Below are 27,254 nucleotides of genomic sequence, written 5' to 3' on the forward strand. Positions count from 1 at the left end.
GAATAGGTGGACACATTAGATGCAGTTACATGATTCACGGTGGTAAAGGGAGGCAGCTTTGAAATTTAGCTACAATAGTTTTTCTAGAGATCTAGTTATCTTAGACTGAGGGATGTTACCATATTTTCCACAGCCAGCTTCCCATCCAAGGGTGTTTGTCACCTTTTCTTGGAATGGGGTATGTCATAACAGGAAATTTATTCCTTTTCTCCCATAACAGTTTTGTTTGTGTTTTTTTATTTTTTTATCCTTTCTTTTCTTTTCTTTTGCCCTACTACTACGGGTTTTTTTAATTTTTCTCGAAGAATAGATCGCCATGAGACGGACGTAAGTCCTTTTCTCCCATGACAGATATATATTGATTTCCGGTTGTATGAGGGGTTTCCAGTTCTAGCCACAACAGATAGGTTTTCTACGGGCTAGATAATGAAGTGCATGCATGCATATATATCACACATATAATTGGACATATGCAAGGCACTCAAGAGTGGGGCTGCAAAGCCCGAGTGGCTAGATGCGGACAACTGTCTTGCCGACTGAGGGAGGAGGCTACAAATTCTCTAGGACGTTGAAGTTAGCAGCGTGAGGCGGCGAGGACATGACTTGAGACCGAAGTGATCCATCATCTTAGGAGTGGCAGTCATAGGACATATCTGAACAACTTTGTAAGTTTCTCTTTTTTTTTGCTTGCTTATTTGTTTGCAATATTATTTGTACAGACAATCATATTTCTAACAGTTAGTATTTTGTTTCCTTTGCAGCACTCCATTACAAATCGTGATCTGATCGGCCTTGAGACTCGATATACAGAGAGGCACGGCCTCACTGCATTGATCGACCGATTGTATAGATGCGGCGGCCCTGTAAGTCACTCATCTTTCTTGTACATAGTTACCATGTTTAATTAGAATGCATTATTGTATGGTGGACTGATGTGTAGTTGTTTCTTTTTTTGTAGAGTCTGTTCGATGCTCCTTTGCAACGGGATGAGCTCTCGGATGGCGAGGATGTATAGCTCGCCCTTGGATCTCTGGAGCTCACACACCCTTCTTTTTTGGTCACCTGATCTGTGTAGACATTTTCCATATAGTAGTGATATCTTGCCATGATTGTACCAGTTGCTTTCATTATGTGATCATGTATTTATTTCATGTATCAGTGTTATAATTTAAATACACTTTGTCTTTATTTACACGAGCATTGTACATAGTGCAGAAACTATTTTGTATGGCCCAAATAAAGCACGTAGTGCTATACGTGATAGGGCAGCTTGCACAACCAATTTTTTTTCCCTGTTAATTACCGTCGCTATTAGCATCACAAATTTACCTGCATGCGTCATTATTGGCGTCGTTATTAGTGTCGCAAATCATTGTTATCAGCATCGTTATTTGCATCGTTATCAGCATCACAAATGCGACGTTGATAACAACGCTAATACCGACTATTCTATGGCGTTGCCATTAACGATGCTTTTTGCGACGACGGGGGAAAATTTTTTTATTTACATTTTCGTGACTTTTAACATCGATATAAGGCTTATATCTTATAGTGAAAGTCACACCAACACTCTAGTGGATGTTCATTTAGGTGTTGTGACTCTACCTATCATAAATAATCAGATTAAAGAGTAATCAACCCTTGAAAATGTAGTTGAGATCCTCAATAAAATGAAGGACTTTCCTAAAGCTAATGATACTTGGAAATATTTTGTGAGTGATGTTGAATCAAGTGCGAAGGCTGCATGAGTTGCAATGGAAATGGCTACATGAAATTCAAGTGTATAAGGTCCATGTACAAGAGTTGAATATGAGGTTCTAGGAAGCTCTTGATGCAATGGTTGATGCTTGTGATGCTCCAATGACTATTTATGTTGTTGGGTATAAAAGTTACTATTGCACCTCGCAAAGCTCTTGTATTGTTTTTTACAAAAGGATAAGAAGCTAACTAAATTTCTATGTTAGTTTTCTGAAAAATCATGACAAACATACTTATACAATATATCTATACGAGGTGTATTACATGACACAATTATATCCATAAGTGGACATATTTATCAGAGCTTTCTCAGGTAGATTGAAGCTTATATCTCTTGCCTATACATTGGCAAGATAAGCTCATGGATTTGAGCACTTGCATGTTAGGCCACCTCCACTCAAAGAATCATGTTACTATCTAGACCACGACTCTCATATTTTGGGTTTAAAAAACTTGTTCTATACCTTGAGCTATGCCAAGAGAGTAGTTGAGGAGAAACCATGTGTAGTGGATCAAGGATCTATTGAAAACAAGGGAAAAGTTTCATAGAGTCATAATAAGAAACCTCAAATTCCCACATGCACCAAAGTTAATACTATGGACGTTGATTAATTAGAATGGTATGGACATTTTATAGACCTAGCAGGCCTAGGATACCAAAACACACCAAAGCGCAAAAAGAGGAGTAATAGGAACACCAAGACAAATGACAGAATACTAGTCATAAGAATAATTGTATAAGCTTGTTTAATGTAGATTCAACAAGTTCATTAGTAGCAACAACAACCACTTGCAGTAGCAAAAGATTGTTGAGTTGCTTGAGTAATATACTCCACACCATAACTAACTTCAATGGAGTGAGAAGGAAAGTTTTCAAATCTATAGCCTGAGAACAGAAGTTTGTAGTTGCATACAACATCCAATGTATAGCTTGAGAAGGGAAGTTTGCAACTACATAGTGCAACATGCAAGCCTTTGCTCCTTCAAATGATGAGTCTAAGTTGAGCAAGAAGAAGAATGGGAGTGTCTCTCAAAATCTAAAGCATGTAATAGAATCACATATTCTTTAGGGGTTGGGCCATTTGAGGACAAATCCCTTCTCACATGAAAAAGAAGATCAATTTGCTGAAACTTTGTAAGATCACTCATTTCGGAATTGAAAAAAGCAAGTGAACCTAGCGATGATAACAAGATCTATGGCTCAAGGTATGTAGGACAACAAGTTTATTCATAGCTTTTCGGCAGTTCAAAGAAGGTCTTCAATTGTTTGGAGCAACCACAATCGCTATTCTTGCAGCAAGAATGGTTTAGTGATCTAACCGGAGTAGCTCAGTACAGTGTACCATAAGGAAACATTGTCACAAGTTCTCTAACTACTGCTTCACACATTCGGAAAGCTATCAAAATGCCCAATCAAATGGGTCAAAATTCCTATCTTTCTCAAAGCAAGTGTAGATTCTAACAAATTTTTCAAAAGCGTAAGTCATGGAGCATTGTCAAATATTTTAGTTCTTTTCTAGGGGATAGATGGTAGCTTCTCAAGGGAGTAGATAGTTTGCTAGCACCGAGTTGTCTAGACCACATAACATGAAGACTTCAATGTTTAGAGAGGGCGGTGATATTAATTGACTGAAGGTCTCACAAGCAAATGTGGAGAAAATTTACACTAATTTTTGTGATTAGGTACTCGATTGACTACTACTGAAACTCATGTGCCTTCATAATGATTTTTTTGTTAAAGTTGAACTAGCTAGTGGATTAAGAGAACTCTCATTGAAATCACAAAAGGCATTAGGTGGTTCCTATATAATACTAGTGCAATATCTCTTTTGATAAGTGCTACAACATCACCTTCACAAGAATCTATGCAAGAAACAACTTTGTCCTTTAACCTTCCAAAGCTTTTGTCTATCCTTTCATAGGTGTTAGCCATCTGTCTCTCTCTTTCTTGTCTTTCTCTCTCCACTTATAGTCTTTCTCACTTCTTGTCAAGCCTTTCTCTCTCCTCTACACTTCCCTTTCTCTTTTCTCTATAGTCTTTTTTCTCCTCTTAATCTGCTTCATTACCTTTTTGTAATTTATGCGAGACTCTCCTTGACAAAAGCTATTTCTTAAAAAATTTATTTTCAATAGCTTGTCATATAGAAGAGCTCAGAATAAGGTAATATCTCAAAGGTTGATTAGTATGTAAAATTTTTGTCTTTTACATTAGAATACTAACATAAGGTACTATGAATTTTGCAAAAATTATTGAGAACTATAACTATTGGAAATTAAGTGTTCATATTTCTCTTACTAAGTACAATACCTCACATTTAACAAGGACTCACTACAAAGAGGTATAATTTATACAAAGCAAACACAAATTATCATACAGTAATTATGTAATTAATGTAAGTACCATTGCAAATTTTTTAAAGCATATCTAGGTTTATGTAACGTGTGACACTTTTCTAATTTGCGAATACACAAATTTGAAACTTTTCAAAATGTAAAATGAATTTAAAGGATCTTCTAGGAAACCATGCAATTTATCTAATATTTTTGCAATGATATTTACTTATTTAGAATGGAGTCCTCTAATGCTACAATGTACAAAGATTTGGGTTTCGATTGTAGGACTATCAAGGACATTGAGACTAGAGCTCCTCTAATTTACTACTTGTGAGAAGAACAAAGCCCTTGTCTATGGAGGCGTTCTCTACCCCAAGCATTGATTGGTACTCACGAGTACTTTATTCCTTGCCAAGGATGACAACTTTTGCTAGCTACTAATGACATTGCAATGGCCTTAGGAAGGTAGGATGCTAAGTATTTCTCAATCTTGTCATTCCAATATAATACATGGATATCCATTAGCAAGTATTTCAGCAACCAAGAATGTGTTGAAATCTCTAATAATATGGATTCTTGACAGTAGGAATTTCTCTGAAGATCATTGAAAGTAAACAAATATTTAAAATCCATTTATTTAACTATTTTCCTTCTCAACTTGAGCGATTCGATGGCTTTTTTCTTCCATAGTTTAAGTGATTATCCAGTTTTTAGGATTTCGATGATCAATGCTTCTTGAATATCTCAACCCATTGAAGTGTCCCCTTTTGTGTTTGAACTCAAGGTGCTCACTATATGTAAACTCTAGCTATCACATGTGTTCAAGGCTTTTTCCCATTCAATTTATCATGAATAAAACACACATTTTTCCCATTCAATTTGTGAGCATCCCCATTAAATGATACCCTTCTGTATATAGAAAAGATCTTAGAAAGGTTTTTTAAAAATTTCCAAGTTGTAGACTTACATAATTATGAGAGAACCTCGTGAGTGTTTGATTAATTTTCTAAGGATCGAAATGTATATAATAGTATGTGTGTTGTACATTTCTTTTAATAACATATAGTTCACACATTGACATTAGTTACACCAACCTCCTAGTTCCCATTAAATGCCTTAATCGAATAAACTATTTTGAGGTTGAACTCAAACCTTGATACCATATTGCAAAACATCTCTATACTAAGTAGGAAACTTCTCTAGTGACACAAGTATGATACTTGATTTTGACTTATCCCTTAGGTTTATAGGAATCATAAACCTGAATGAGCTCATGATGGAGTGTGTCATGTGTTGATGGTAGCATCAAACAATCCATGCAAACCTAAGATGAGAAGAATAGGCAATGTTGATTTGAAACGAATAAGGTATATCCATGCAGTACATAGCATAGTGACTAAATGCCCCTTCTATTGAATTGCTTCTTGATGATTAATGAATATGGTGATTGTTTGTAATATAGGTTCATAAGAAAATTTTATCCTATTAATCAAAGAACATTCAAATGAAAGCAGAGGGTCTGTGTGTCGGGTGTGCATGTGCATGTGTGCCTCTTACACAACGGAGGTTCATTTTATATGGTCAACTGCAAATTCCACTAGTTATAGGTTGAATGTACAAGATATAGACCATAAGCTTGAATTCCCTTAATCTTGTGTGTAGTGAGTTTTCAAAGTATTTAGGAATATCTCTATACCCGTGATTCCCTACATTTTTAAATGCGGAATGTAATTCCCTAGTCTTATAAAAGAGTACATGTATAAACATGTAGGAGATATTGAAAATTTCCCTAAAATTATAGATGCACAATGCCATTCCGTAGTTGTAGGTATAGATGGATAGGAAATGTTGGTACGTTCTCATGACGAGTCCCCATTATTGCAAATGGGGAATGCAATCCCCTAATTACATGTGTTGGATACGACATGAACATGTGGGAAATGTTGAAATATTCCATGTAGGAAACGATAAAAAACTCCCTGCTCCCACACTCTTGCTAGCATCTTTTCTCTTGGATTCTTAAGAGCAAGTCTAACCCGTTTCAAACCCACAATACCGCGTCAGCTGTCTGGTCGTAAAACTGTCAATCGGCGATGGTCGCGGCAGCCGAATGCCCAGCATCATCGGCCAGGCCTTAACCTCGCGTGTTGTATCTGTTTGAGAGTGGCATCGTACGCGGCAGCCGAATGCTCAGCATCGGCCAGGCATTGAAGCTGGCGTGTTGTAAGTGTTTGAGACTGGCATCGTACGCGTATATAAGCTGCGCCCCGCTCAGCCACAGTATTGTACGAGCGAGCCGGCGTTCGCGCTTATAGTCGATATACACGCACACATACAACTAAGCCACCTTGTACGTGTGATATACCCCTCGTGGCTGGGTTGCAGAAACATCGGCCAGTGCAGGAAGCGCTAATCTTGGTCCCCGATCATGGTCTGCACGGGCCCGCGTAAGAAATCTATGAAGAAACAAGCTTCACATCATTACAACCACCAGTCAGGATCATCGGTGGCGGCCGCGTCGATGCGCCTCCAGCGCCCCCTCTGTCTGATCCTAATAGCATTCATGTCCGTCGTCATCAGTTATGGCAACATTATAGAGGGAGCGGAGGCCACATTGCAGCTGTCCGTGTACACGCCTCCTGACGGTGGCTATCCAGAGAACTCGTCATGGATATCGCTCTTGGCGTCGGCCCTGCTGGGTCAAGGCACGCCCGGCCTATTCTGGGGTGCTGTCCCGGCAGATGCGGTAGAGTCAACTTGTCAGATGATCGAGGCTGGATATCTCACCATCCCGGCTACTGTCACTGCTTACGGTGTTACCCGTGATTGGAACTTGCAGGTATGTGGATTGTGCGTGCGGTTCACTCTCAATTTACTGTTTGTATTGCTTCGTTTTCTTTCGTACTCACTTCTGTACCATGTATGTGTACCAGATCCAAGCCACTGGGGGCTGCGATGCATCATCAAACTCCCCTGCTGGTGTAGAGATTGTCTTCATCGATGATACAGGAGTCACCAATGTTGTAAGTGGCTGCTTGTTTTGAGTATGTACTATTGTACACGTGCTTATGTTGTGTAGCTATGCTTACATAGTTATTTTTCCTATTTATTGGGTTCTTAGATCATATGTGACGATAATGCTTGGACTGTTGGGTGCGGTCTTTATAATACGGGAGATGACGTCAACTCCTTGTATAAAGAGGGGACCTCAACAAGTACTCTCACAACTAATCCATCAATGATGGTCGCATCCTCTTCCACCACATTAACCACCATCGAAGTTGATGTTTCTAACTTTACTGCTGAATATGAGCCTCTCACTCTTGCATCTTCAAACAATGGACGACATCTCATGGACGTCTCACCCATTTGTGTTGGCGAAGGTTATCTTCCCGTACCTACGGTCTATTATTCACTAATATTTAAGAAAAAGACCATTCTCTTTCTTGGTTGGTTAAAATGATCAAAACATTGGTCCTTCCATACAATATAGACATTCATGGATCATCATTCCATAGCCTTTCTTCATGCACTCATTTTATGTGCATGTCATACCTACACACATATATGTATATATGGGTATCACATTGTTATCATCTTATGCCTAATATTAGTTTCTCACACATATATGTATATCAAACCTACACACATATATGCATGTATGGTTCTCGCATTGTTATCATCTTACGGCTAATATTCATTTCTCAGCTATGTTGATTGTGTATGACTTGACATGTTTGTGATCCAATGCTGATGTACTTGTCTTTGAGGTGTTATATACTCCAAAGTTACCATAAGTCACGTATCTAACTAGAGCTCCCAATCAACTCTAGGTGCTGCTGCTGGTGGCATATTTGGAGTAGCTGGTGCACTATTGACATGTCTTGTAGCTGATCCAATACTTGGGCCATTTTGTAGTTTAGCCGTGGTGGGAGTTACCACTCTTGCAGGTGTAGGAGCAAGATGTGCCGCTGATGCAATTGGAAGTTGTGTTAAAGGTGACATCATTTATCCATGATCGTTTTCTTAGTCATGTGCACGCATCTTTATGACCTGACGTTATCTATTTTTGAATTTGATGCACCTCATTTCGAGGTTTGAGAAACATATAGTAACGTTGTAGCCAATGAAAATACAATAAGAGCTACGAGTGTCCATAATTAATTGAATGGGTTTATGGTGTAGGAACCTCCATGGTCATGACAGAGGTTGGACATCGCAAAAAGATATGTGACATTGACATTGGAGAAAAGGTTTTAGAAAATTTTTCTATTTACACTTGAAATGGTTGCACTATCCTAACAATTAATTTATGTTTCTTATTTTTTTAAATATTATCTAGCTACTCCCATTTTACTACATCATGCACAACTTATTCTTTTTACATTCTATTTTCATAAAAGGTTGCAGTCTGGAATACCAATCTCCAAAAGCTAGAGTTCAACTATATATATGGATTTGGGCATGCTGATGCAAATGCATCATCAATGTTTTTGCAACTTGAGCTCTCTCAAAATCATGGTTCTTTTGACACACAAATAAAGAGGATCGAGCTCACTCCTTTGCACTTCGTTTTAATTCATTCTGGTAATTTATCAATATGGTGGAATTTCCCTCAACAATTTGACCTTCTTATATCTTCAAACCCATACATTCTAGAACTCATTCATTTAACAACCTCTTTTCTTAGTAGGAGATGACAATCTCTTTTATTACAAATATGCAAAAGATATTGTCCTTGGTGATAAAATGTTGGCTTGGGATGAGAATATCAACCAAATGGTTTCCTACTCGATCACAGGTAAGTTTTCAAATGTTGGAAAATGATGCTATGATAGAAGGCATCAATTTTCATGCTTGCCAAATAAGAATAATTGCTTATTTGAATAATAAATCTATGGTTTGTAGATATTCATTCTACTATGGCCAAAGGGTTGTATAATCCATTCACCTTGGAGGGAACAATCATCATTGATGATGTTGTGATCTCAGTTCATAGTGACTGGTTTCTTGATAGCCTTTTTGTTGCACTCAAAATTACACATTGGCTTCCATCGACTTATCAGGTATATAAACATGCATGTTGTTCTCATTTCTTAGCATGTTGTTTCCAAATTCTTAAATGGTTACTAGTTTCTTCCTATCAGATGTCTCACACAAGTTTTATGATTGCAGACCTTTCTTATTATACCACGACTCTTGTATCAAATTTTGGAAAAGGATGCTTATAGTAGACTGTACCACTTCCTTGATGCAAGTATTTGCATACCCAGGTTAGGGAGCAACTATGGGGGTAGCACTTTTCTAATAGCTTTTGTTCTTATTACTTTAGGAACATTTAATATAATTAATACCTCCATGTTCTCAATCCTAGAAAAGGGGAATCCTTATTCAAGAGTTTAGGAATAAAATTCAACATAACAATACAAGATCTTATTTGATCTATTTTATTAATTAAATCTTGATCAAAACTCCTCTCTCTCTCTCTCTCTCTCTCTCTCTCTCTCTCCCCAATGTATGTATGTTTCTCTGATAGAAAGTCACTTGTTAATGTGAGGACATTGAAAGCTTCACATGAAAAATACACCACCAAATACATTTTCTCTAACATAGGATATTGAACTCAATTAGAATAATTTGATGTAATAAAATTACTTTACCATAATAATGTATAATAGGTCCAAATATGAAATAAAGAATAAGCATTTGTGCATTACATTCATCCGTAATATGCATACAGATTATGCTAGATGATGCTATCAAATATCTAGGTGGTTCATCTATATGTGGATTGCAAGTTATTTCTTATCCTTTTCTAACATGCTAAGTCAAGGTGATTACAACTAATGCTGCTATTTCATATCGATGTGATTGTTTTCATGGAGAAATAAATGCATCACAATTAAGATGATAAGTTAGGAGTGGTGTACTTCCTTTCCAAAGTTGTATTCTTGCTTCCTAGCATGTTGTAAATATCTCATACAAACATGGGATTCTAAGCGTCCCGTTGGAGAGTTTAATGAGGCTTTAGAAAATGATAGTGTCTTTTACGATGCCTTGGTCTAAGAAGGGTTGTAACATAGATCTAGAGGTCTTGCTTATTGAAAAGAAAACATTGGTTAGATTAGCACTATTGTTTTCTCCAATTAATATGCTTCATTAGCTACTATCCATTTTAAGATTCACTATGAAACCAATTTGGCATATGGAAAACTCTCAAAGAAATAATTAAATAGCAATTTTCTTTCATTATCATTGGTTTTAAAATATTCATCATTTTGTGACTTTTAGATACCTTTTATTTCACTCAAACAAACCACTTTATTAGATACATAAGAATCACATCATTGTATAGCAATGACATTAGTTAAAACAAGACTATAATATTTAATGATGTCTCAAGTCATAGAGATATAATATTTATGGCATAGAAATAGATGTGGATAACAATAATTGTGAAAAAGATCAATCTACATAGAGATATAAGAATTGGCTTAGATTTTCTATACTAATAATCAATTTGTGCAAGTGTTGGAAGATATGGGATTCACACAATTTGAATTAGTATCAAATTGGTACTTACAAAATAATGCAACAAGACTCTAGTGGGTTTGTGTGGATCTGATCGCATCATTGTTACATTTTGAGACCACTGCCAATTCACCATCCTCTCTATCTAGCATGAAGCAAAAGGTTTGAGATTGTTTACGATTATTAATCAAACTCAATAGCAAAAACTAACAAGACTCGAATACTTATAATACGAACAGGAGGTGAGATAGTTTACTGAAAATCAACTCTAGCAATTTGTGAGAAACCTTTGGAAACTAGCATTGTTTTGAATTTTTCAAATGTTCGATGTGCTTTTATTTTAGTCTTATAAACCCACTTGCATTTAATAGCAGTACATCTAGGTGGTAACCCAGTTAGAACCCATATATCTTTAGAAGAAGAGATTCATACTTAGCTTCCATGGCCTCCTACCATTGTTCCTTTTGTGGGGATGACATGGCATCACTATAAGAGATAGGGTCTTCAAAATATTGACATGGCATTGATTGGAAGATGAACATAAAGATCAATTCCAAGGTCATCATCAGCAATAATAGGTGCAGGTTGTGAATCTCGATTTAAAGAGTCATTATTATCCCGTTAAGGAGGTTCATCATCATATAGAAAAGGAAAAGAAGTGAGTAATGAGTTTGTATCATCAACGTCCTCTAGTGACCACCTCTGCCCAGCATCCTCTTCAGACCATGTGTTGCCCATAAGTTGCTTATTGAAAATAGCATCTCGACTTACGATTACCTTCTTGGAAAATGGATCATAAAACTTGTATCCCTTAGAAAAAGTTCAGTATCCAATGAAAAAAACTTTCAAACTGGGAGGATTAAGTTTTCTACGAGACTCTTTGGGTACATGAGTATAAGCAATACATCCAAAAGATCGAAAATATGAAACAGAAGAAGTTTCACCTATCCAAGTATAATCCATATTTTACCAGAAGGAGGAGTTGTAGGAAGATAATTTTGCACAAATACTGCATCAAATCTACTTTAGCCTAGAAATATTGAGATAAGCTAGAATGAATGAGCAAACCTCGCATGGCATTGAGAATAGTTCTGTTTTTACATTCAGTAATACCATTCTATGAGGAGAGGAGGGAACTGTATATTCATGATAATTACCCTGATTATTAAAATAATCATCAAAATCATTTGAAATGTATTCTCCACCATTATCACAGAAGTTTCTTGATGTGATGAATATAAGGTTATGTAGCTTTTTGATCTTTCTTACAAGATAATAAAGCTTATGATTTGTGTCGCAAGAGAAAAAAAGTGTTGTATCTTGAGAAGTCATCAATAAAAGTCATGAAATACCGAGATTGATATTTTGATGGAGGAAAGGGTCCATGAATATCGGTGTGAATAAGATTAAGAAAATCTCTAGAATGAGATGTGGTGGAAATAGAAAAGGGTTTGCAAAAATGCTTTCAAAGTGCACAATATTCACAAATACCCATATGAGGAGGAGCTTTAAATTCCATACCTTGAACAAGGTCACATTGATAAAGATTGGCAAGCATTGAAAAATCAGAGTGAACAAAGTGATGATGCCATATTTTGCTGTTAAGATCGCTCGGAGTTGTAACAACATTTGCAACATCTTCATTTAAAGATAACTCAAAAAGATTACCATTTCGAGGAGCAACAGGGATTGTTTGGCTATCTTTCTCAATTCGACACTTAATATGGTCACAACTGACAAAGAGACCAAGATCCACAAGTCTTGTAACTGAAAGAAGATTCCTTTGTAGATTTGGAACATGTAAAAATCCACACAAAGTTCTTGTTGAATAAAGATTACCTAGATATATATCACATATACCTTTGACTCGGCAGATTGTGTCCATCTGCAAGATAAACCAATTTCTTGAGAGGAATAGAATGATAATTATGTAACCATTGGGACTGATTTGTCATGTTTCCCATAGCACCAAAATCAATAATTAAATGAGATCCATCACAAAAATGTAGTACCCTTTCTTTTCTTTAGTAGTGTTGTCTTGTGTAGTAGCATATGCTTTATTATGATATGAATCAAAATGTCTCTTAAAACATAGATGGGTTGGATGGTCACTTTTTTGCAATAATCACAAGGAGAATAATCTCTGAATAAACGCAATTGTTTATTTATAATACCATGTTCTTCATCATATTGTTTTTCCCAGCAATCATCTGTAGTGTGACCATTTATATTGCAATAAGAACAATGTCTATTAGGAAACTTGAGATGAGGGAAGTTACCACCACGACCACTCCTACGTGTAGAGAGTGGAAAGGAATGCCTTCAAGCAAGTAATGCTTGGCTGATTTGTTTTGACTGCATGTCCTCTTGTGAGATCATAACTATTTCTTGATTTTTGTGGCATTGTTCATGTCGTTCTGAATATTCAATCAAAGATATAAAAGCTCAATCAAAATTGATCCCATCTTTGTTAGATAATATGGTAACAATAGTATCACAAGTAGGATCCTTTACAATATCAAGAAGTTATGTTACCAATTGTGTTCGTGGAATAGCATCACTGGCCGGCAGCAAGCTTAGATATGTGTTGTCATACAAGTTCCAATGTGCTATTGTAACTCAATGAGTTTACCACAAAGATAAAGTATTTCTGTAATAGATTTCTTCTCAAAATTTACTTTCAAATACTCCCATATAGCTTGTGAGGTTGAAAGATTACATACATCAAGCATAAGAGATTCTTAAAGAGCGGAAAGAATATATTGACGAGCTGGTTTGTCGCCTTTGACCGCCTTATTGTAAAGAGTTTGCCACTCCTCAAAGATAGGTCCTTCACTTATAAGGGTATTATCATGAGCGTGATCAATATAAACTCCTCTATGGAAGGAAATTAAATCTCATAGTACAAAAGGTGCTACATGATTCTCAATATGAACTCCTCTATGGAAGGGAATTAAAGCATGACAAAACCCTGAATTTAATGGTTAGACTAGGAACAGGGGGACAACCTTACCATATGCTAAATATAGTCTTCAACAAAGTAGTTACAAAAGTGGGGTTAAACGATACCTATCCCAGCCATGTTGGTTTAAGTAGATTAGTCAAATAAGGAGGTTTACTTATACCTATGCTCTTCACCAAAGTTGGTGATCCACTAGCTAAGATGGTGGATACCAAACTGTAGAAAGGAATAAAACATGGTATCCCTCTACTAATAACTCCCAAATATGCAACCAATTTTTTTATCAATGATAAGTCAAATCTAATTTTAGCTAACATGGCGAATTTGGGGCTAACATTTATGAGCAGTTCTTAGGCATAAAAAATAGTAAGCTTAACATGTATATTCTCTATCTAGGTTTGGAAGATACCTAGGATTCTTCCATTGGGTTGTAAGATAATCAAGGCGAGGAAAGTTTTCTTGTATCTAGAGTGCCCTCTAGGGTTGGGCATATGGATTTGATACATTTTGTGCCTTGGCTCTATGTTTTTGAGGCAACTAAGTAGTGGTAGACAAGATACTCTCAGCTTCCTTAATGCTTTTAATAGTAGTAACCCTTGTTAAAATCACCTAGATAATTCAATATATTGCTAATGTACAACTAATCCTTATTAAATTTCCATTGATAATTCAATGTTTTGCATATGAAAGACAGTAAATTGTCCCCTCTTTCTAATCAGACTATCATATCTACTAGTGTTTGTATGTATTGAGCTACTCAAATATTGGTTAGCAATTAGTCATATGTTACCTTCACATGGCTTGCTACACCATTGAAATAAACTTTTGAAGGATTAGGGAGGAGAAATTCTCAAATTATCAGAGAAAATTGTTAGAGCAAAAGCAACAAGCATTGTACTTACATTAGATGGGCATGAAATAAACAAATTAGAGCCATGTTTGCCATAGGATTGAGTAACTAACTAGGTTGAGGCTACCCATTTGTACAATATGCACCATTTCTAGCTAGTTTCTAATATTTAATTCAAGAAAAAACAAGTCCATAACTACATCTACATATGACTATTTAAGTAAGAGTGGAGAGGGCATGTGTAATGGTGCATGGATGTACACATGTGTATATGCATGTACTTGGGGTAGATGGCTCTTAGAAAATATAAGGTTCAACTCCATAAGTTCAATCAAAACTTTAACAAATTTATACTTTTTTCACAGTACTAGATCTTAAATACCTAGACCAATGCTTTTATTCCCTAAATTCTCATATATAAAGAGTTTTGAGAGAATACAAGCAATTCTCTATATGTACATATAATTTCCTACTATCAGAGATGGGGAACTAAATTCTTACTTACATTCTCTTATATAGGAAATTTTAAGAGAATATAGAAATTCACTAAAGTGATCTATAATTCCCTACTATTAGAACTAGGTGACACATGAACCTATTCTCTTATATGGGGAATTTCGAAAGAACGTAGGAAAATGTTACAACTCTATAGAAACAGAATTTGTATCCTTTTTCATTAATTTGTCTATATAATGATTTATTAATTTTATTTCCTCTGCACTAATTAGATATAAAGAAAAGTGCATTGGAGCTAGCGACTGATGAGTCACAGGTTATGGTGGACCCACGCGGTGGGTTAGAGAAAAGATAGTTTACACTTCCACCTATATAACCCAATTGGGCACCTGTGACCAGAACTCACGCATATCAGGGTTAGACTCGCACATAGAAAGGATTGATACCTTGAAGTGTGGGCTAGATCCACCAGAACAAACAGATGGCATGATCATGAAATGCTTGTATAATGTGCATGTGTGGATTGAAAGCTTGAAATGCACATTTCTTTGCATAGGAAAGTCACAGGAAGATTCGGATACCATTTTTGCGATGTACAGGGAAAAAGCTTTCATATGACACCCATATTGGGGGGTCCCTAAAATTTAGGAGATCCCTAACCTCCTAAAATTTAGGAGCCTCGAATTAGCCTAAAAATGCTAGTCCTAAAAAATAGGGATGTCATTCTAAAAATAGTAAGTTCTGTACTTTGACTGTGCTTACTAAATTTGGTTGTTTCTATTCTTGACAGTATTCAACCCAAAAAGGAAGGCCATAGAGAAGAGACAAGTGTCAAGACACTTGTTACACAAGTTTCCAAGTGTCCCACCACTTGTCACATCTCATGACATGTGGCTGGACACTTGTCTTGTGCTACTCCACTTTCCCCTTTTGTACTAGCTCTCCCCTCTCCTATAAATAAGAGCTCGTTTTTCTTCATTCAACATCATTTTTCTTTGCTATAAACTCATGTACAGCATCCACAGATAGCCAGAAACTGGCCCCATCCATCCCCATCATCATCCCCCACTTCTCCATTATCAAATTCCTCCATATTCCCTCTTCTATCACTGCTATTTTACAAGACAACAAGCCTGTAAATTCATTACAGCACCTCCTTCTCGAGCTCTTTCTTCCATTTTAGCTACAAGAAGCAAGCCCTATCCATGTACTGCTGATCAACGATGGAGAAAGGCTAAATTCCCCTTTTTCTTCTCTCATACTGTAAAGAAATCAGTTATTATCATTACATAATAGATAATGCATGTGTGTTTGTATATCTTTGCATGATCTTGTGAGAGTGAGAATTACTTCTTCTCACTCTCAGGTTGATTGTAACTGAGCTCTTCCCTGAGGGACTTGGGTTGAGCAGAAATACATTCCTTCGGGGGGGGTTGCCCATCTTCAACCCTCAATCTTGTCTCCATTACTTTTACATTTTCATGGCTGTAATTTTGTGAGTAATTTTCATTTTCAGCTTTACGTGTTCATTCTGTTTTATATTAAATCTCGAAAACAAGCGAATATCATAATTGTTAAGCATACTACATTGTTCGGGGCGTTTACAGTAGTATCAGAGCTTTGGCTTGGTCCTCACCCCCAACACTGGTAGTGCTTACAACTATAAGTTTGTTTGTTTCAGCCCTTGCATTGAGTGCTTGAGCATATATTTTTTCTTTAGTCTCAATGGATCAATCGAGTGCTATCCTTCAAGCCATTCAAAGTCTTAGAGAGGAGAATCAGCAAATTCGTGAGCAACTTCTCAAACTAGAAAAAGTTGAGAATCCCAAAGAATTCAAGGAAAGAAGCCCATCTACTTCAAGGAGACAAAGCCCTACCAATGAAAGGAGCCGATCAAGAAGTCCAACTACTTCTAAGAGGCAGTCCCATTCTACTTCAAGACGAAGAAAGAGATCCCGTTGAAGCTCATCCTCTTCTTTAAAGTCATCTGGTGCCTATTCTGATGGATCCTCTTCTAGTAATGAAGAGTCACATCCTTCTCGTGGAAGACCTCATCATCGTCAAAGGCATCGACATTATTCACCCTTGTCTCCATCTTCATCCCCATCAAGCACTTCATCATCTTCAACCTCAAGATCCGAGCATGGACGAAGGCATAAGAAGAAGAAGAAGACTAAGTCACTATCTCAACTTGAACAGAAGATGAAGTTCAGTATGTATGATGATTCCCGAAATCCTGATCTTCTTCTGAAGTTTATTCGTCAATTTCAAATTTTGTATGGTCATGACAAGTATAAAGAAAAATAAAAGATTAAGTTTGCAGCTTTACATTTAACCGACTTAGCCCATACTTGGTGGACGGGGTTGGAATATGTTCATGCTGCCCCAAAATCATGGCGGTCCTTTGTTCGCCTGATACAAAGCCAATTTCTTCCTGTTCATTTCAAAAGAGATGTAAAAATGGAATGGGATCGGCTTTGGCAAAGGAAAAATGAGTCACTTGGTGACTATACCAAGAGATTGTGGGAGCTACTTTTGAAGGTCCAACATTTCAAGAAGATCAGCAGTTCGGAAAAGCTTAGGAAGTTTCAAGGAGGTTTGCATTTAAAACTTCGTACTGCTCTTAATCATTATCATTGTTCTAGTCTTAGGGAACTCATTGACCATGCTGAGACATGGGAAATGGAGCACAATGGGAACAAATCATTCCAAAAGAATGATAAGAAGAGAGTAGCTGATGATGAGGAGTATTTAGCCCCAAATGAAGGACAAAAACAGTGGCAAAAGCAGCCATCAAATCAAAAGAAGATGAAGCCCTATGCACCTCCTATTGCTCCTCAATTTCACTCCAATCTATACCCACAAGCAAAGAAATTTTTCGAAGAAGAAAAGCAACGCTTCATGAAAGAAGGGAAGTGCTTTAAATGTGGACAAACAGGCCACATAGCAAAGCAATGTCCAAATAAGGGACAAAGCAAGGTTTCTGACAACAAGCCTAAGTCGCCAATGAAAATCAATGCTATCAGTGATGTAGTTGCAAACACAACTCACAATCCAGAGATGCGCAAATTATTAAAAGCTTGGGGACAGTTGCAAGGTAAGCAACCACTATTCTTGATAGATCTTGGGGCGAATGAAAATATCATTTCCTTGCAATTACCTAAAGAGCTTGGATTAAAGAATGAAGAGATGGACACTCCAGCAGAAGTTCGCCAAGCTTTAAATGCTGATGAAGGTGACACAGTGAAGACTGTGATGCCCTACATTGGCAAGCTCAAGTTTCAAATTCAAGGCTACAGTGAGGAAGATACCTTCTGTATCGGAGACCTTGATGGTTGCGATGTGATTCTTGGCATGCCCTGGAATCATAGAGTAGATTCAACTATCTTCTCTCAGAAAAAGAAGGTAGAACTCACCAACAAAGGAAAGAAGTACGAGATCCAAGCTGGAGTTTCTGGAGACACCATACCTATGGTAAGCCATATGCAAGTCTCTAGAGCAATTAAGGATTGTGTTCAATGTTGTCTGCTTTATGTCACTGATGTAAAAGATAATATTAATGCTGAAAACCAAGAGCGACTTCAGCTCTTGGAAAAGTATAAAGATTGTTTTTCGAAAGATCTTCCTTATCAGCTTCCCCCAGAAACGCCAGAAGACCATCATATTGATATTATTTCGGGCAATTCTCCTCCTAATATAGCACCATACCGTGTGAGCCGTCCTCAACAAGAAGAAATCAGAAAGCAAGTCGAAGACCTACTCAACAGTGGGCTAATTAGGCCAAGTAGCTCACCATTTTGTTCGCCAGTTCTTCTTGTCCAAAAGAAAGATGGCACATTCAGGATGTGCATTGATTATCGAGCCCTCAACAAAATCACTGTGAAGAATCGGTTTCCTATTCCCAGAATTGACGACATTTTGGATCGTCTAGGAGGCTCAAAGGTTTTAAGCCGCATTGATCTAAAGAGTGGTTATCATCAAATTAGGGTAATACCACAAGATGTACACAAAACTGCTTTCCGCACTTCATACGGTCTTTATGAATTCTTGGCGGTTCCTTTCGGATTAACCCATGCACCAGCCACCTTTAATCGAATGATGGAGCGCATCTTTAGAGAGCATCGACAATATGTCAGTACTTTTTTTGATGATATTCTTGTCTTTAGCAAGAATGAAGAGGAGCAGCATCAACACTTGGAAATTGTTCTACAATTACTACAATAAAATCAACTCTTGGTAAATGGTAAAAAGAGTGAATTTTTCTTGCATAAAATAAATTACCTTGGGCATGTCATCTCTTCTGAAGGGATTCAGATGGATCCTGAGAAGATCAGGATAATCCAAGAATGGCCTCATCTTCGTGATGTACATGAGGTGCGATCGTTTCTTGGCTTATGTTCTTATTACCGCCGCTTCATCAAGCATTTTGCACATATGGCTTCTCCACTTCATGACCTTACAAAGAAGAAGATCTCTTTCCAATGGAAGGAAAAGGAGAAGGCAGCCTTCACAAGGCTGAAAACAGCTCTTACTTCTGGACCTGTTCTTATCATTCTAGATCTGGTAAAACCATTTGTGGTGGAAGCAGATGCTTGCGGTGATTGTATTGGTGCAGTGCTAAATCAAGAAGGCCATGCCATAGCCTTTGAAAGCCGCCGTCTAAATGATGTGGAGAAAAGGTATGACATTTATGAAAAGAAGCTCTTAGCAGTGGTTCATGCTTTAAAGATATGGAAACATTATCTTTTAGGCAATGAATTCCTTATTAAAACTAATCATCAAAGCTTGAAGTATTTCAAGACTCAAAAGCATTTGCAAGAGAAACATGCAAAATGGGAAATTTTCTTGTCTATGTTTTATTTTCAAATTATGTACACTCCAGGGAAACAAAATGTAGTTGCTGATGCACTTTCTAGAGTGCCTCGCATTGCAAGTATTACAGTGGCTCATCATGAAGATTTTCAAACGATGAAGAATACTTATAATAAAGATACTGATTTTGCAGCAATTTGGTCAAATTTACAGCAAGAAGGTTCTCATCCAGATTATTCCATCAAAGACGGTTACCTTCTCATGCACAATCGCCTTTGTGTCACTCTTCCTGTTCGACAAAAGGTGCTTAAAGAAAGTCACGAACCCCCTTATGCAGGGCATAGAGGGAGGGCAACCACTCTAAGTGCAATTGAGCGCTACTTCTATTGGCCAACATTACGTAAAGATACACGTAACTTCATTGAGGCTTGTCTGGTATGCCAAAAATCCAAATATGATAGGCAGAAGATTCCAGGATTGTTGCAACCTCTTCCAATGCCCAAAGATCCATGGGAATCTATCACAATGGATTTCATCTCAAGTATTCCAAGGTTTGTTATCGACTTGAGCTTCCTACTCATTGGAAAATACACAATGCTTTTCATGTGAGTTCGCTAAAACCTTACATAGGACCAAAACCAAAGGAACCCATTACTGAAGATCCCCTAGAAGTTGAAGAAACAGAGCAACTCTTGGAACCTGAAAAGATTTTGTTTCTCAAGGATCGAACCACGAGAAGTGGCCTTGTGACACGAAAATTCTTACTAAAATTCAAAAATCTACCCACAACAGATGCACAGTGGGTAGATGAAAAATTCATGAAGGATTACCCAAATATTCTACAGCAATATCAAGAAGCTTTTCAGCTGAGGACAGCTGAATAAAAGCTAGAGGGTTGTCACAACTCTATAGAAATAGAATTTGTATCCTTTTTCATTAATTTGTCTATATAATGATTTATTAAATTTATTTACTTTGCACTAATTAGATATAAAGAAAAGTGCATTGGAGCTAGCCACTGATGAGTGGTCACAGGTTATGGTGGACCCACGCGGTGGGTTAGAGAAAAGATAGTTCACACTTCCACCAATATGACCCAATTGGGCGCCTGTGACTAGAACTCACGCATATCAGGGTTAGACTCGCACACAGAAAGGATTGATGCCTTGAAGTGTGGGCTAGATCCACCATAGCAAACAGTTACAATCAACAAGATGGCATGATCACGAAATGCTTGTATAATGTGCATGTGTGGGCTGAAAGCTTGAAATGCACATTTCTTTGCATAGGAAAGTCACATGAAGATTCGGATACCATTTTTGCGATGTACACGGAAAAAACTTTCATATGACACCCATATTGGGGGGGTCCCTAAATTTTAGGAGATCCCTAAATTTTAGGAGGTCCCTAAAATTTAGGAGCCTCGAATTAGCCTAAAAATGCTAGTCCTAAAAAATAGGGATGTCATTCTAAAAATAGTAAGTTCTGTACTCTGATTGTGCTTACTAAATTTGGTTGTTTCTATTCTTGACAGTATTCAACCCAAAAAGGAAGGCCATAGAGAAGAGACAAGTGTCAAGACACTTGTCACACAAGTTTCCAAGTGTCCCACCACTTGTCACATCTCATGACATGTGGCTAGACACTTGTCTTGTGCTACTCCACTTTCCCCTTTTGTACTAGCTCTCCCCTTTCCTATAAATAAGAGCTCGTTTTTCTTCATTCAACATCATTTTTCTTTGCTGTAAACTCATGTACAGCACCCACAGATAGCCCGAAACTGGCCCCATCCATCCCCATGATCATCCCCCACTTCTCCATTATCAAATTCCTCCATATTCCCTCTTCTATCACTGCTATTTTACAAGACAACAAGCCTGTAAATTCATTACAGCACCTCCTTCTCGAGCTCTTTCTTCCATTTTAGCTAAAGAAGCAAGCCCTATCCATGTACTATTGATCAACGATGGAGAAAGGCTGAATTCCCCTTTTTCTTCTCTCATACTGTAAAGAAATCATGCATTATCATTACATAATAGATAATGCATGTGTGTTTGTACATCTTTGCATGATCGTGTGAGAGTGTGAATTACTTCTTCTCACTCTCAGGTTGATTGTAACTGAGCTCTTCCCTAAGGGACTTGGGTTGAGCAGAAATACATTCCTTCGGGGGGGGGGGGGGGGGGGGGGTTGCCCATCTTCAACCCTCAATCTTGTCTCCATTACTTTTACATTTTCATGGCTGTAATTTTGTGAGTAATTTTCATTTTCAGCTTTACGTGTTCATTCTCTTTTATATTAAATCTCGAAAACAAGCGAATATCATAATTGTTAAGCATACTACGTTGTTCGGGGCATTTACAGAGAATCTCTATTTTGATGTGTTATTCCCTACTAGTACATGCGGGGACTTTAATTCACTAGTTTTATATAGGGAATATTTGAATGCATATATATAAAATATAATCATATTTTCTACATTTTATAAAATTTCCTATATAGGGAATGATTAAACGTTCCTTGTACCCATGGTGCATGTCACTCAAAGAATAATGAGTATAACCCATAGCTCACATCGAGTTTAGAAATCAACAAAAGGAATGGTTCATAGGGAGTATGCCAATGTGAACACTTGATGGTGTATCAATGCATCCCAACCCATTTGGCATAGCTGTAAGAAGGAAGGCCAAGGAGCCTTATAGTGTAGTGCGGAAAGAGAATTATGTATAGAGTGATGGCATAGGAGGCATGTCTCATGTGTGCATAGAGAAATGAGAATGTACTTCTCTCCAACTGTCAAGGCATCCCTTAATCCTCACCTCTCAGTTGATGAAAGGAATCCCCCTCTGTATCTCAAGCTCTGTTGATGATTATAGGAGGACAACAGAGTTCCTCACATCTCCTTGATTGAATCCTCACTAACACTTGTGCAAAGGTTGTATGCCTGGTGCACAATTGATGGTGCAACTGTGTATCCCACCCTATGTTGCTTGTATACGGTACGAGAAGGAAGGCCATAAAGCCTGATAGTGATGTGCACAAGAAAAATTTTGTGCTTTGTGCATTGAGAGGCCCATCTTGTGTATGCAACTCTCCATTCACACATCTCACCTTTGTGTTGGATATAAAGGGCAAGGATTGGTCACTCACCCCACCCTTTGTCTCATGCTCGGTTGATGAATACATAGGGGAGCCCATACTCACATTCTTATCTACTTAGGAAGAAATGTCACATCACTCAATGTTTGTTGATGAATATCGGCTTTGTTTGGTTGAAGATGTCCGCATGGCTTTATTGATGAAGAGGCATACGCATGGAGGTAGCCAAAAAGTGCAGTACCTGGATTGAATATGAGAAATAGTGTCCGTTGGAGGAGTTAGAGGCATTGATGCGGTTACAAGATTCACGGCACCAAAGGGAGGCAGCTTTGAATTTTTGCTACAAGAGTTTTTCTAGAGATTAGATTGTCCTAGACTGAGGGGTGCTACCATCTTTTCCACAGCGAGCTTCCCATCCAAGGGTGTTTGTCACCTTTTCTTGGAATGAGGTATGTCATAACAAGGAATTTCTTCCTTTTCTCCCATAACAGTTTTGTTTGTGTTTTTTTTTTTTTCCTTTTTTTTCTTTTCTTTTGCCCTACTACTAAGGGTGTTTCTACTTTTCTCAAAGAATAGATCGACATGAGAGGGACCTAAGTCCTTTTCTCCCATGACCAATATATATTGATTTCTTTTTTTTCCCTTTTTTTTTTGGAAGAGGAGAATGGCAAGAATGCCATGTATCAAAACCATCCTCGCCACCTCTACTACATCAAGCATAAAAGAAGCCAAGGAGGGGGGAAAGGTTGCTATGAGGGGCTCACGGAACGAAACCACATCATCAAGATGAATAGAAAGGCTATTTAGAGTATTAGGTTAAGCTGTTGTCGTGATGTTATGAGGACACAGTGTGAAAAGGTATGGAATGCATCATCATCCAACTTCTTTATTGATCTAGAGAGTCAATGTGATCTGAGCCATTAGTACTAGTATGAGCTGCATGGATTGTCCAAAAATACTAGATTTTTGGATAATTTTAGCCTATTTTTGATATTTTTAATTGTAAAAATCTAAAAAAATTAGAAAAATATTCTAGATTAGGATGGCATGCAAAAAGCTAGTTACTTTTTCAGCCAATTATGGGATTTTCACAAGAGGAACAGATTGACGAAATCGCGCGCGTTGTGATCGCTGTAAACAAGCTGAAAATTGTAGATTGAACTACAAGAAGAAGGAGTGATATGGGAGATCCGTGCCAGGCGTCCCAAGGTTTCACCCCCCTTTCAGAGCCAAAGGAGCCATTAGATTTGTTTTCTGAGCAGCAAAGAAGGAGCTGTAATTTTGACGCACATTTTGTTCTACAAAGAAGCTCCAGGAGATCTAATGCCTGAAGATTGCTTCTGAGTAGTGCAAAGATTCCAGGTTCTTTCAATACATATTGATTCAATTCCTTGTGCTTTGTCTTTGTAGTGTTTACCACTTGTGTATTCTCTATCTTCTCTTCCATGTCCTATCTCTACTTTCCTCTACTTCGAATCCCCGATGGATTCGACCTTTCACCAAAAACCCCTCCGACATTGGTGAACCTGACATGAAAGGTTGTGAGAAGAAGAAAAGAAAAGATGGGAGAATCTTCAAACACAATCTCCAGTGATATTTTGCAACAGTTGGTGCAAAATATGAATATGCTTATGTAGGTACAACAACAATAAGAGGTGATACAAGCTTCAACTCAAACAGAAAGTGTTGTGATGAATGCTTTGCAAGCAGTTGAGTGTGAGGTGAAGTTATTCAATGGGACGAATGTATCTGCATATGAACATACCTATGCTCAGAAGATGGAATTATTTGGGGTGGCTCAATCTGCATGGAGCCGATTTTTTGTATGTGTTACTGTTCATGAACTAAAAGCACAAATTACTGAATTATACTTGCAGAATGTTGACTGGGTAGCCTTCAAGAAGACACTCAGGGAAGAATTTTACATTGATGACACTAGTTTCATTACATGCAAGACTTTTCAAGAGTGGGTTTTACAACCCAAAAAGGGTCTTATGGCTATGGAATTATTAAGAGAATTTGAAAGTCAATGTGAGCAGTTGGATCTTGTAGAACATCAAGCTCTTGTAAGTTAGCAAATTGAATTGTTTCTACAGGCAACTGATCTTGAGCTTCAACAGAAGCTTGATAATTTTCTGGAGGATCAAACTATAGAGACAGGTTTGAAAACAGAGTGGAGACATGTCAAGGAAGTTGTTAGTGCACTTGTGAAGAAGCATAGAAGAAGAGAAAGATTGCATGTCTCTAGCTTGCCCACTGTTACGGGAAAGATAGTTAATGTGTCCACTAAGCCACCTACTTCTGGATCTAACCCTATGGTTGTAACCTGCTATTCTTTCCTCTATTAGGGAAGATGTCTTAGATGAATTGGTCAAAGGCATGCAGGATGGAGACAGTAGGAAATTCAATGCAATATGTATGATGATTTTCAAGCAATGTCATCAAAACTATACTCCATATGTTCCTCAAGATTCATTGAACATTTGACCTATGCTTAGAGGGAAAGATATGGTCACTAAGGAGCAAGAGGAAGGGAAACTTACAAGCACCATGAGAGCTTCTACAAAAGCTTTAAAAAAAGTTGAAAGAGAAAGCGTATTTGAAAAAGTGTGTACCATTCCGAACTTCACACATGAACCACCTCTATAAAGGATAATTGAATTAAATAAATGACATTTTTTTTTATTTATTATTCCCCTTATCCCCCCCAGTCGACTCTCGTGCTAGAGGGGGAGGGGAATAGGAAGTGTGATTAAGCTCCTCGATGGAGCTTGCAGGAGCGAGGAGGGCATGCATGATGCCACGCAGGGGAGGAAGGATCCCCCTCCCCTCACCTATTTAAATAGTGCTGCGATCTAGGTGAGGTATAGAGGCGCTGTCGTGAGAGCCTAACGGGGATGCCATCAAACTGCATAGAGGGAAAGAGTGAGGCTCTTTGTGCAAATCGCAAGGAACGGAGAGATTGAGAGCGTGGCTATCGCAAAAGTGAGGTAGAGTGTGGGTGTGGTGTGAGAGGGTGGGCTGCCTTGGAGCGACGCCGCCAGTCCGCCATGGGGAAGCCGAGTTGCTGCCGTGAAGGAGGAAGATGAGGATCGGGAGAGGTCTCCTTGCCACCTATCATCCGCCAGCTGGCCCACAAATTCCCTCCTAAGGCCTCTATAAGCCCTTTTTCTCCCCCCCGCCCCCCCAAATTTTCCTTGAAAGGCCTTTAAGTGGTCTTTAAGCTCTTTTTCTTTCGCCCCACACCAAAGTCCTTCCAAGGGCTTATAGGCCCTTTTTCTCCCCGTACCTTAAATCCTCCTAAGGGCTCCCTTAGGCCCCTTTCCCCCCCCTGATTTGCCATTAAAGGGCCATTAAGTGGTCCTTAAGCGCTTTTCTCCCCCATGCAAAAATCCCTTTTTTTAGCCCCTTTTATATCTTTGTTTTTCCCGCACACAAAACGAAAATACCCCTCTTTAAGCCCCACACAAAATTCACTGTTAGGGTTTTTTGACACCCTCTTCCCCCATACAAAAACCCTCGTAAGGGTCTTTTATAACTTTTATCTTCCCCTTTCCTGTGGGTCCTTAGAAAGCCATTAAGCCCTTCCCGTGGCCTTAATGGGCCTTACTCGCGGACGTTTTTAAAACATCCCCCTTCCCAGGTTTTAAACCCTTTCCGTGGTTTTCCCCCTCCTCCACAAGTATCCCTTCAAAGAGCTTCTACGAAAGAAAGGAACAGAAGACTCATAAAGGACGGTGGTATTTCAAAAGGGAGTTCGCAAAGCTGCATCCAAGACGGAAAGGCTGCATTCGCGATGGATCCTAAAAAAGCCCAAGGCGCAACCGCAGGAGAATCGTCTCCTAGCATCCATGTGGACATCTCACCCCAAGTCTAGGTTTTCCTTCCTAATTTTCATTTTTACGTTGTTATAATTTTACGTGTGTGGATGATTTTTGGAGATAGGATGCATTTTAGGTCTTAAATATTTTGGTTAATTTAAAAGAATTAGCTTACGACGGGACAAGTTCGGCCATTAGTATTTTCAATAAAACGAACAAAATAAAGGGAGCCTAAATGCATTTCTAGCAAATAGTTTTATGCATTGCAATGATTTAAAATTAGATTAATGTCCATTGCTACAAAAGGGAATTAAAATAGTATACTTTGTTTAGGCATGGAAGTAAAAATTGCATGACGCATTATTAGGACATATCTTCTTCGCAATGAGTCATTATGGAAAGCGTTAATAATCCATAGGAAAGTGCAAGGCATGAAATGATTCTTAAGTTGAATAACTCTAGTCAATTGGTATAAATATCATTTTCAACTACATAATTATTAGAAATGGCTGCATGTTTAGCATCAATCTTGTTCGTAAGTTATAGGATGATTAATTGGAATTAGGTTATAACCTAACCTATGCTTGATCGTAAACCGGAAAAGTTAGGATTTGAAAATCAACTTACGCAT

General features: G+C 38.0%; 1 protein-coding gene across 1 annotated transcript; it reads left to right on the forward strand.

Moving 5' to 3' along the window:
- Window positions 1–6,520: 6,520 nt before the first annotated feature.
- Window positions 6,521–8,110, forward strand: LOC148035394 (uncharacterized). Its single transcript, XM_087680816.1, has 4 exons — window positions 6,521–6,931; window positions 7,026–7,115; window positions 7,214–7,475; window positions 7,926–8,110. The coding sequence occupies exons 1-4, from the start codon at window positions 6,521–6,523 to the stop codon at window positions 8,108–8,110; spliced, it is 948 nt and encodes a 315-aa protein (XP_087536942.1).
- The last annotated feature ends 19,144 nt before the right edge of the window (window positions 8,111–27,254 follow it).

Source organism: Lygodium microphyllum, chromosome 6 (assembly GCF_053477565.2).
Source record: "Lygodium microphyllum isolate KBCC chromosome 6, Lygodium_microphyllum_v1.1.10, whole genome shotgun sequence".
Lineage (NCBI taxonomy): Eukaryota > Viridiplantae > Streptophyta > Polypodiopsida > Schizaeales > Lygodiaceae > Lygodium > Lygodium microphyllum.

Bases quoted from the DNA above. Each gene is read 5' to 3' on its own strand.
- LOC148035394 (XM_087680816.1), top strand. From the start codon at position 6,521: ATGGTCTGCACGGGCCCGCGTAAGAAATCTATGAAGAAACAAGCTTCA. The intron at 7,116-7,213 runs GTAAGTGGCTGC...TTGGGTTCTTAG, and splicing joins ATACAGGAGTCACCAATGTT to ATCATATGTGACGATAATGC. The intron at 7,476-7,925 runs GTTATCTTCCCG...AATCAACTCTAG, and splicing joins ACCCATTTGTGTTGGCGAAG to GTGCTGCTGCTGGTGGCATA.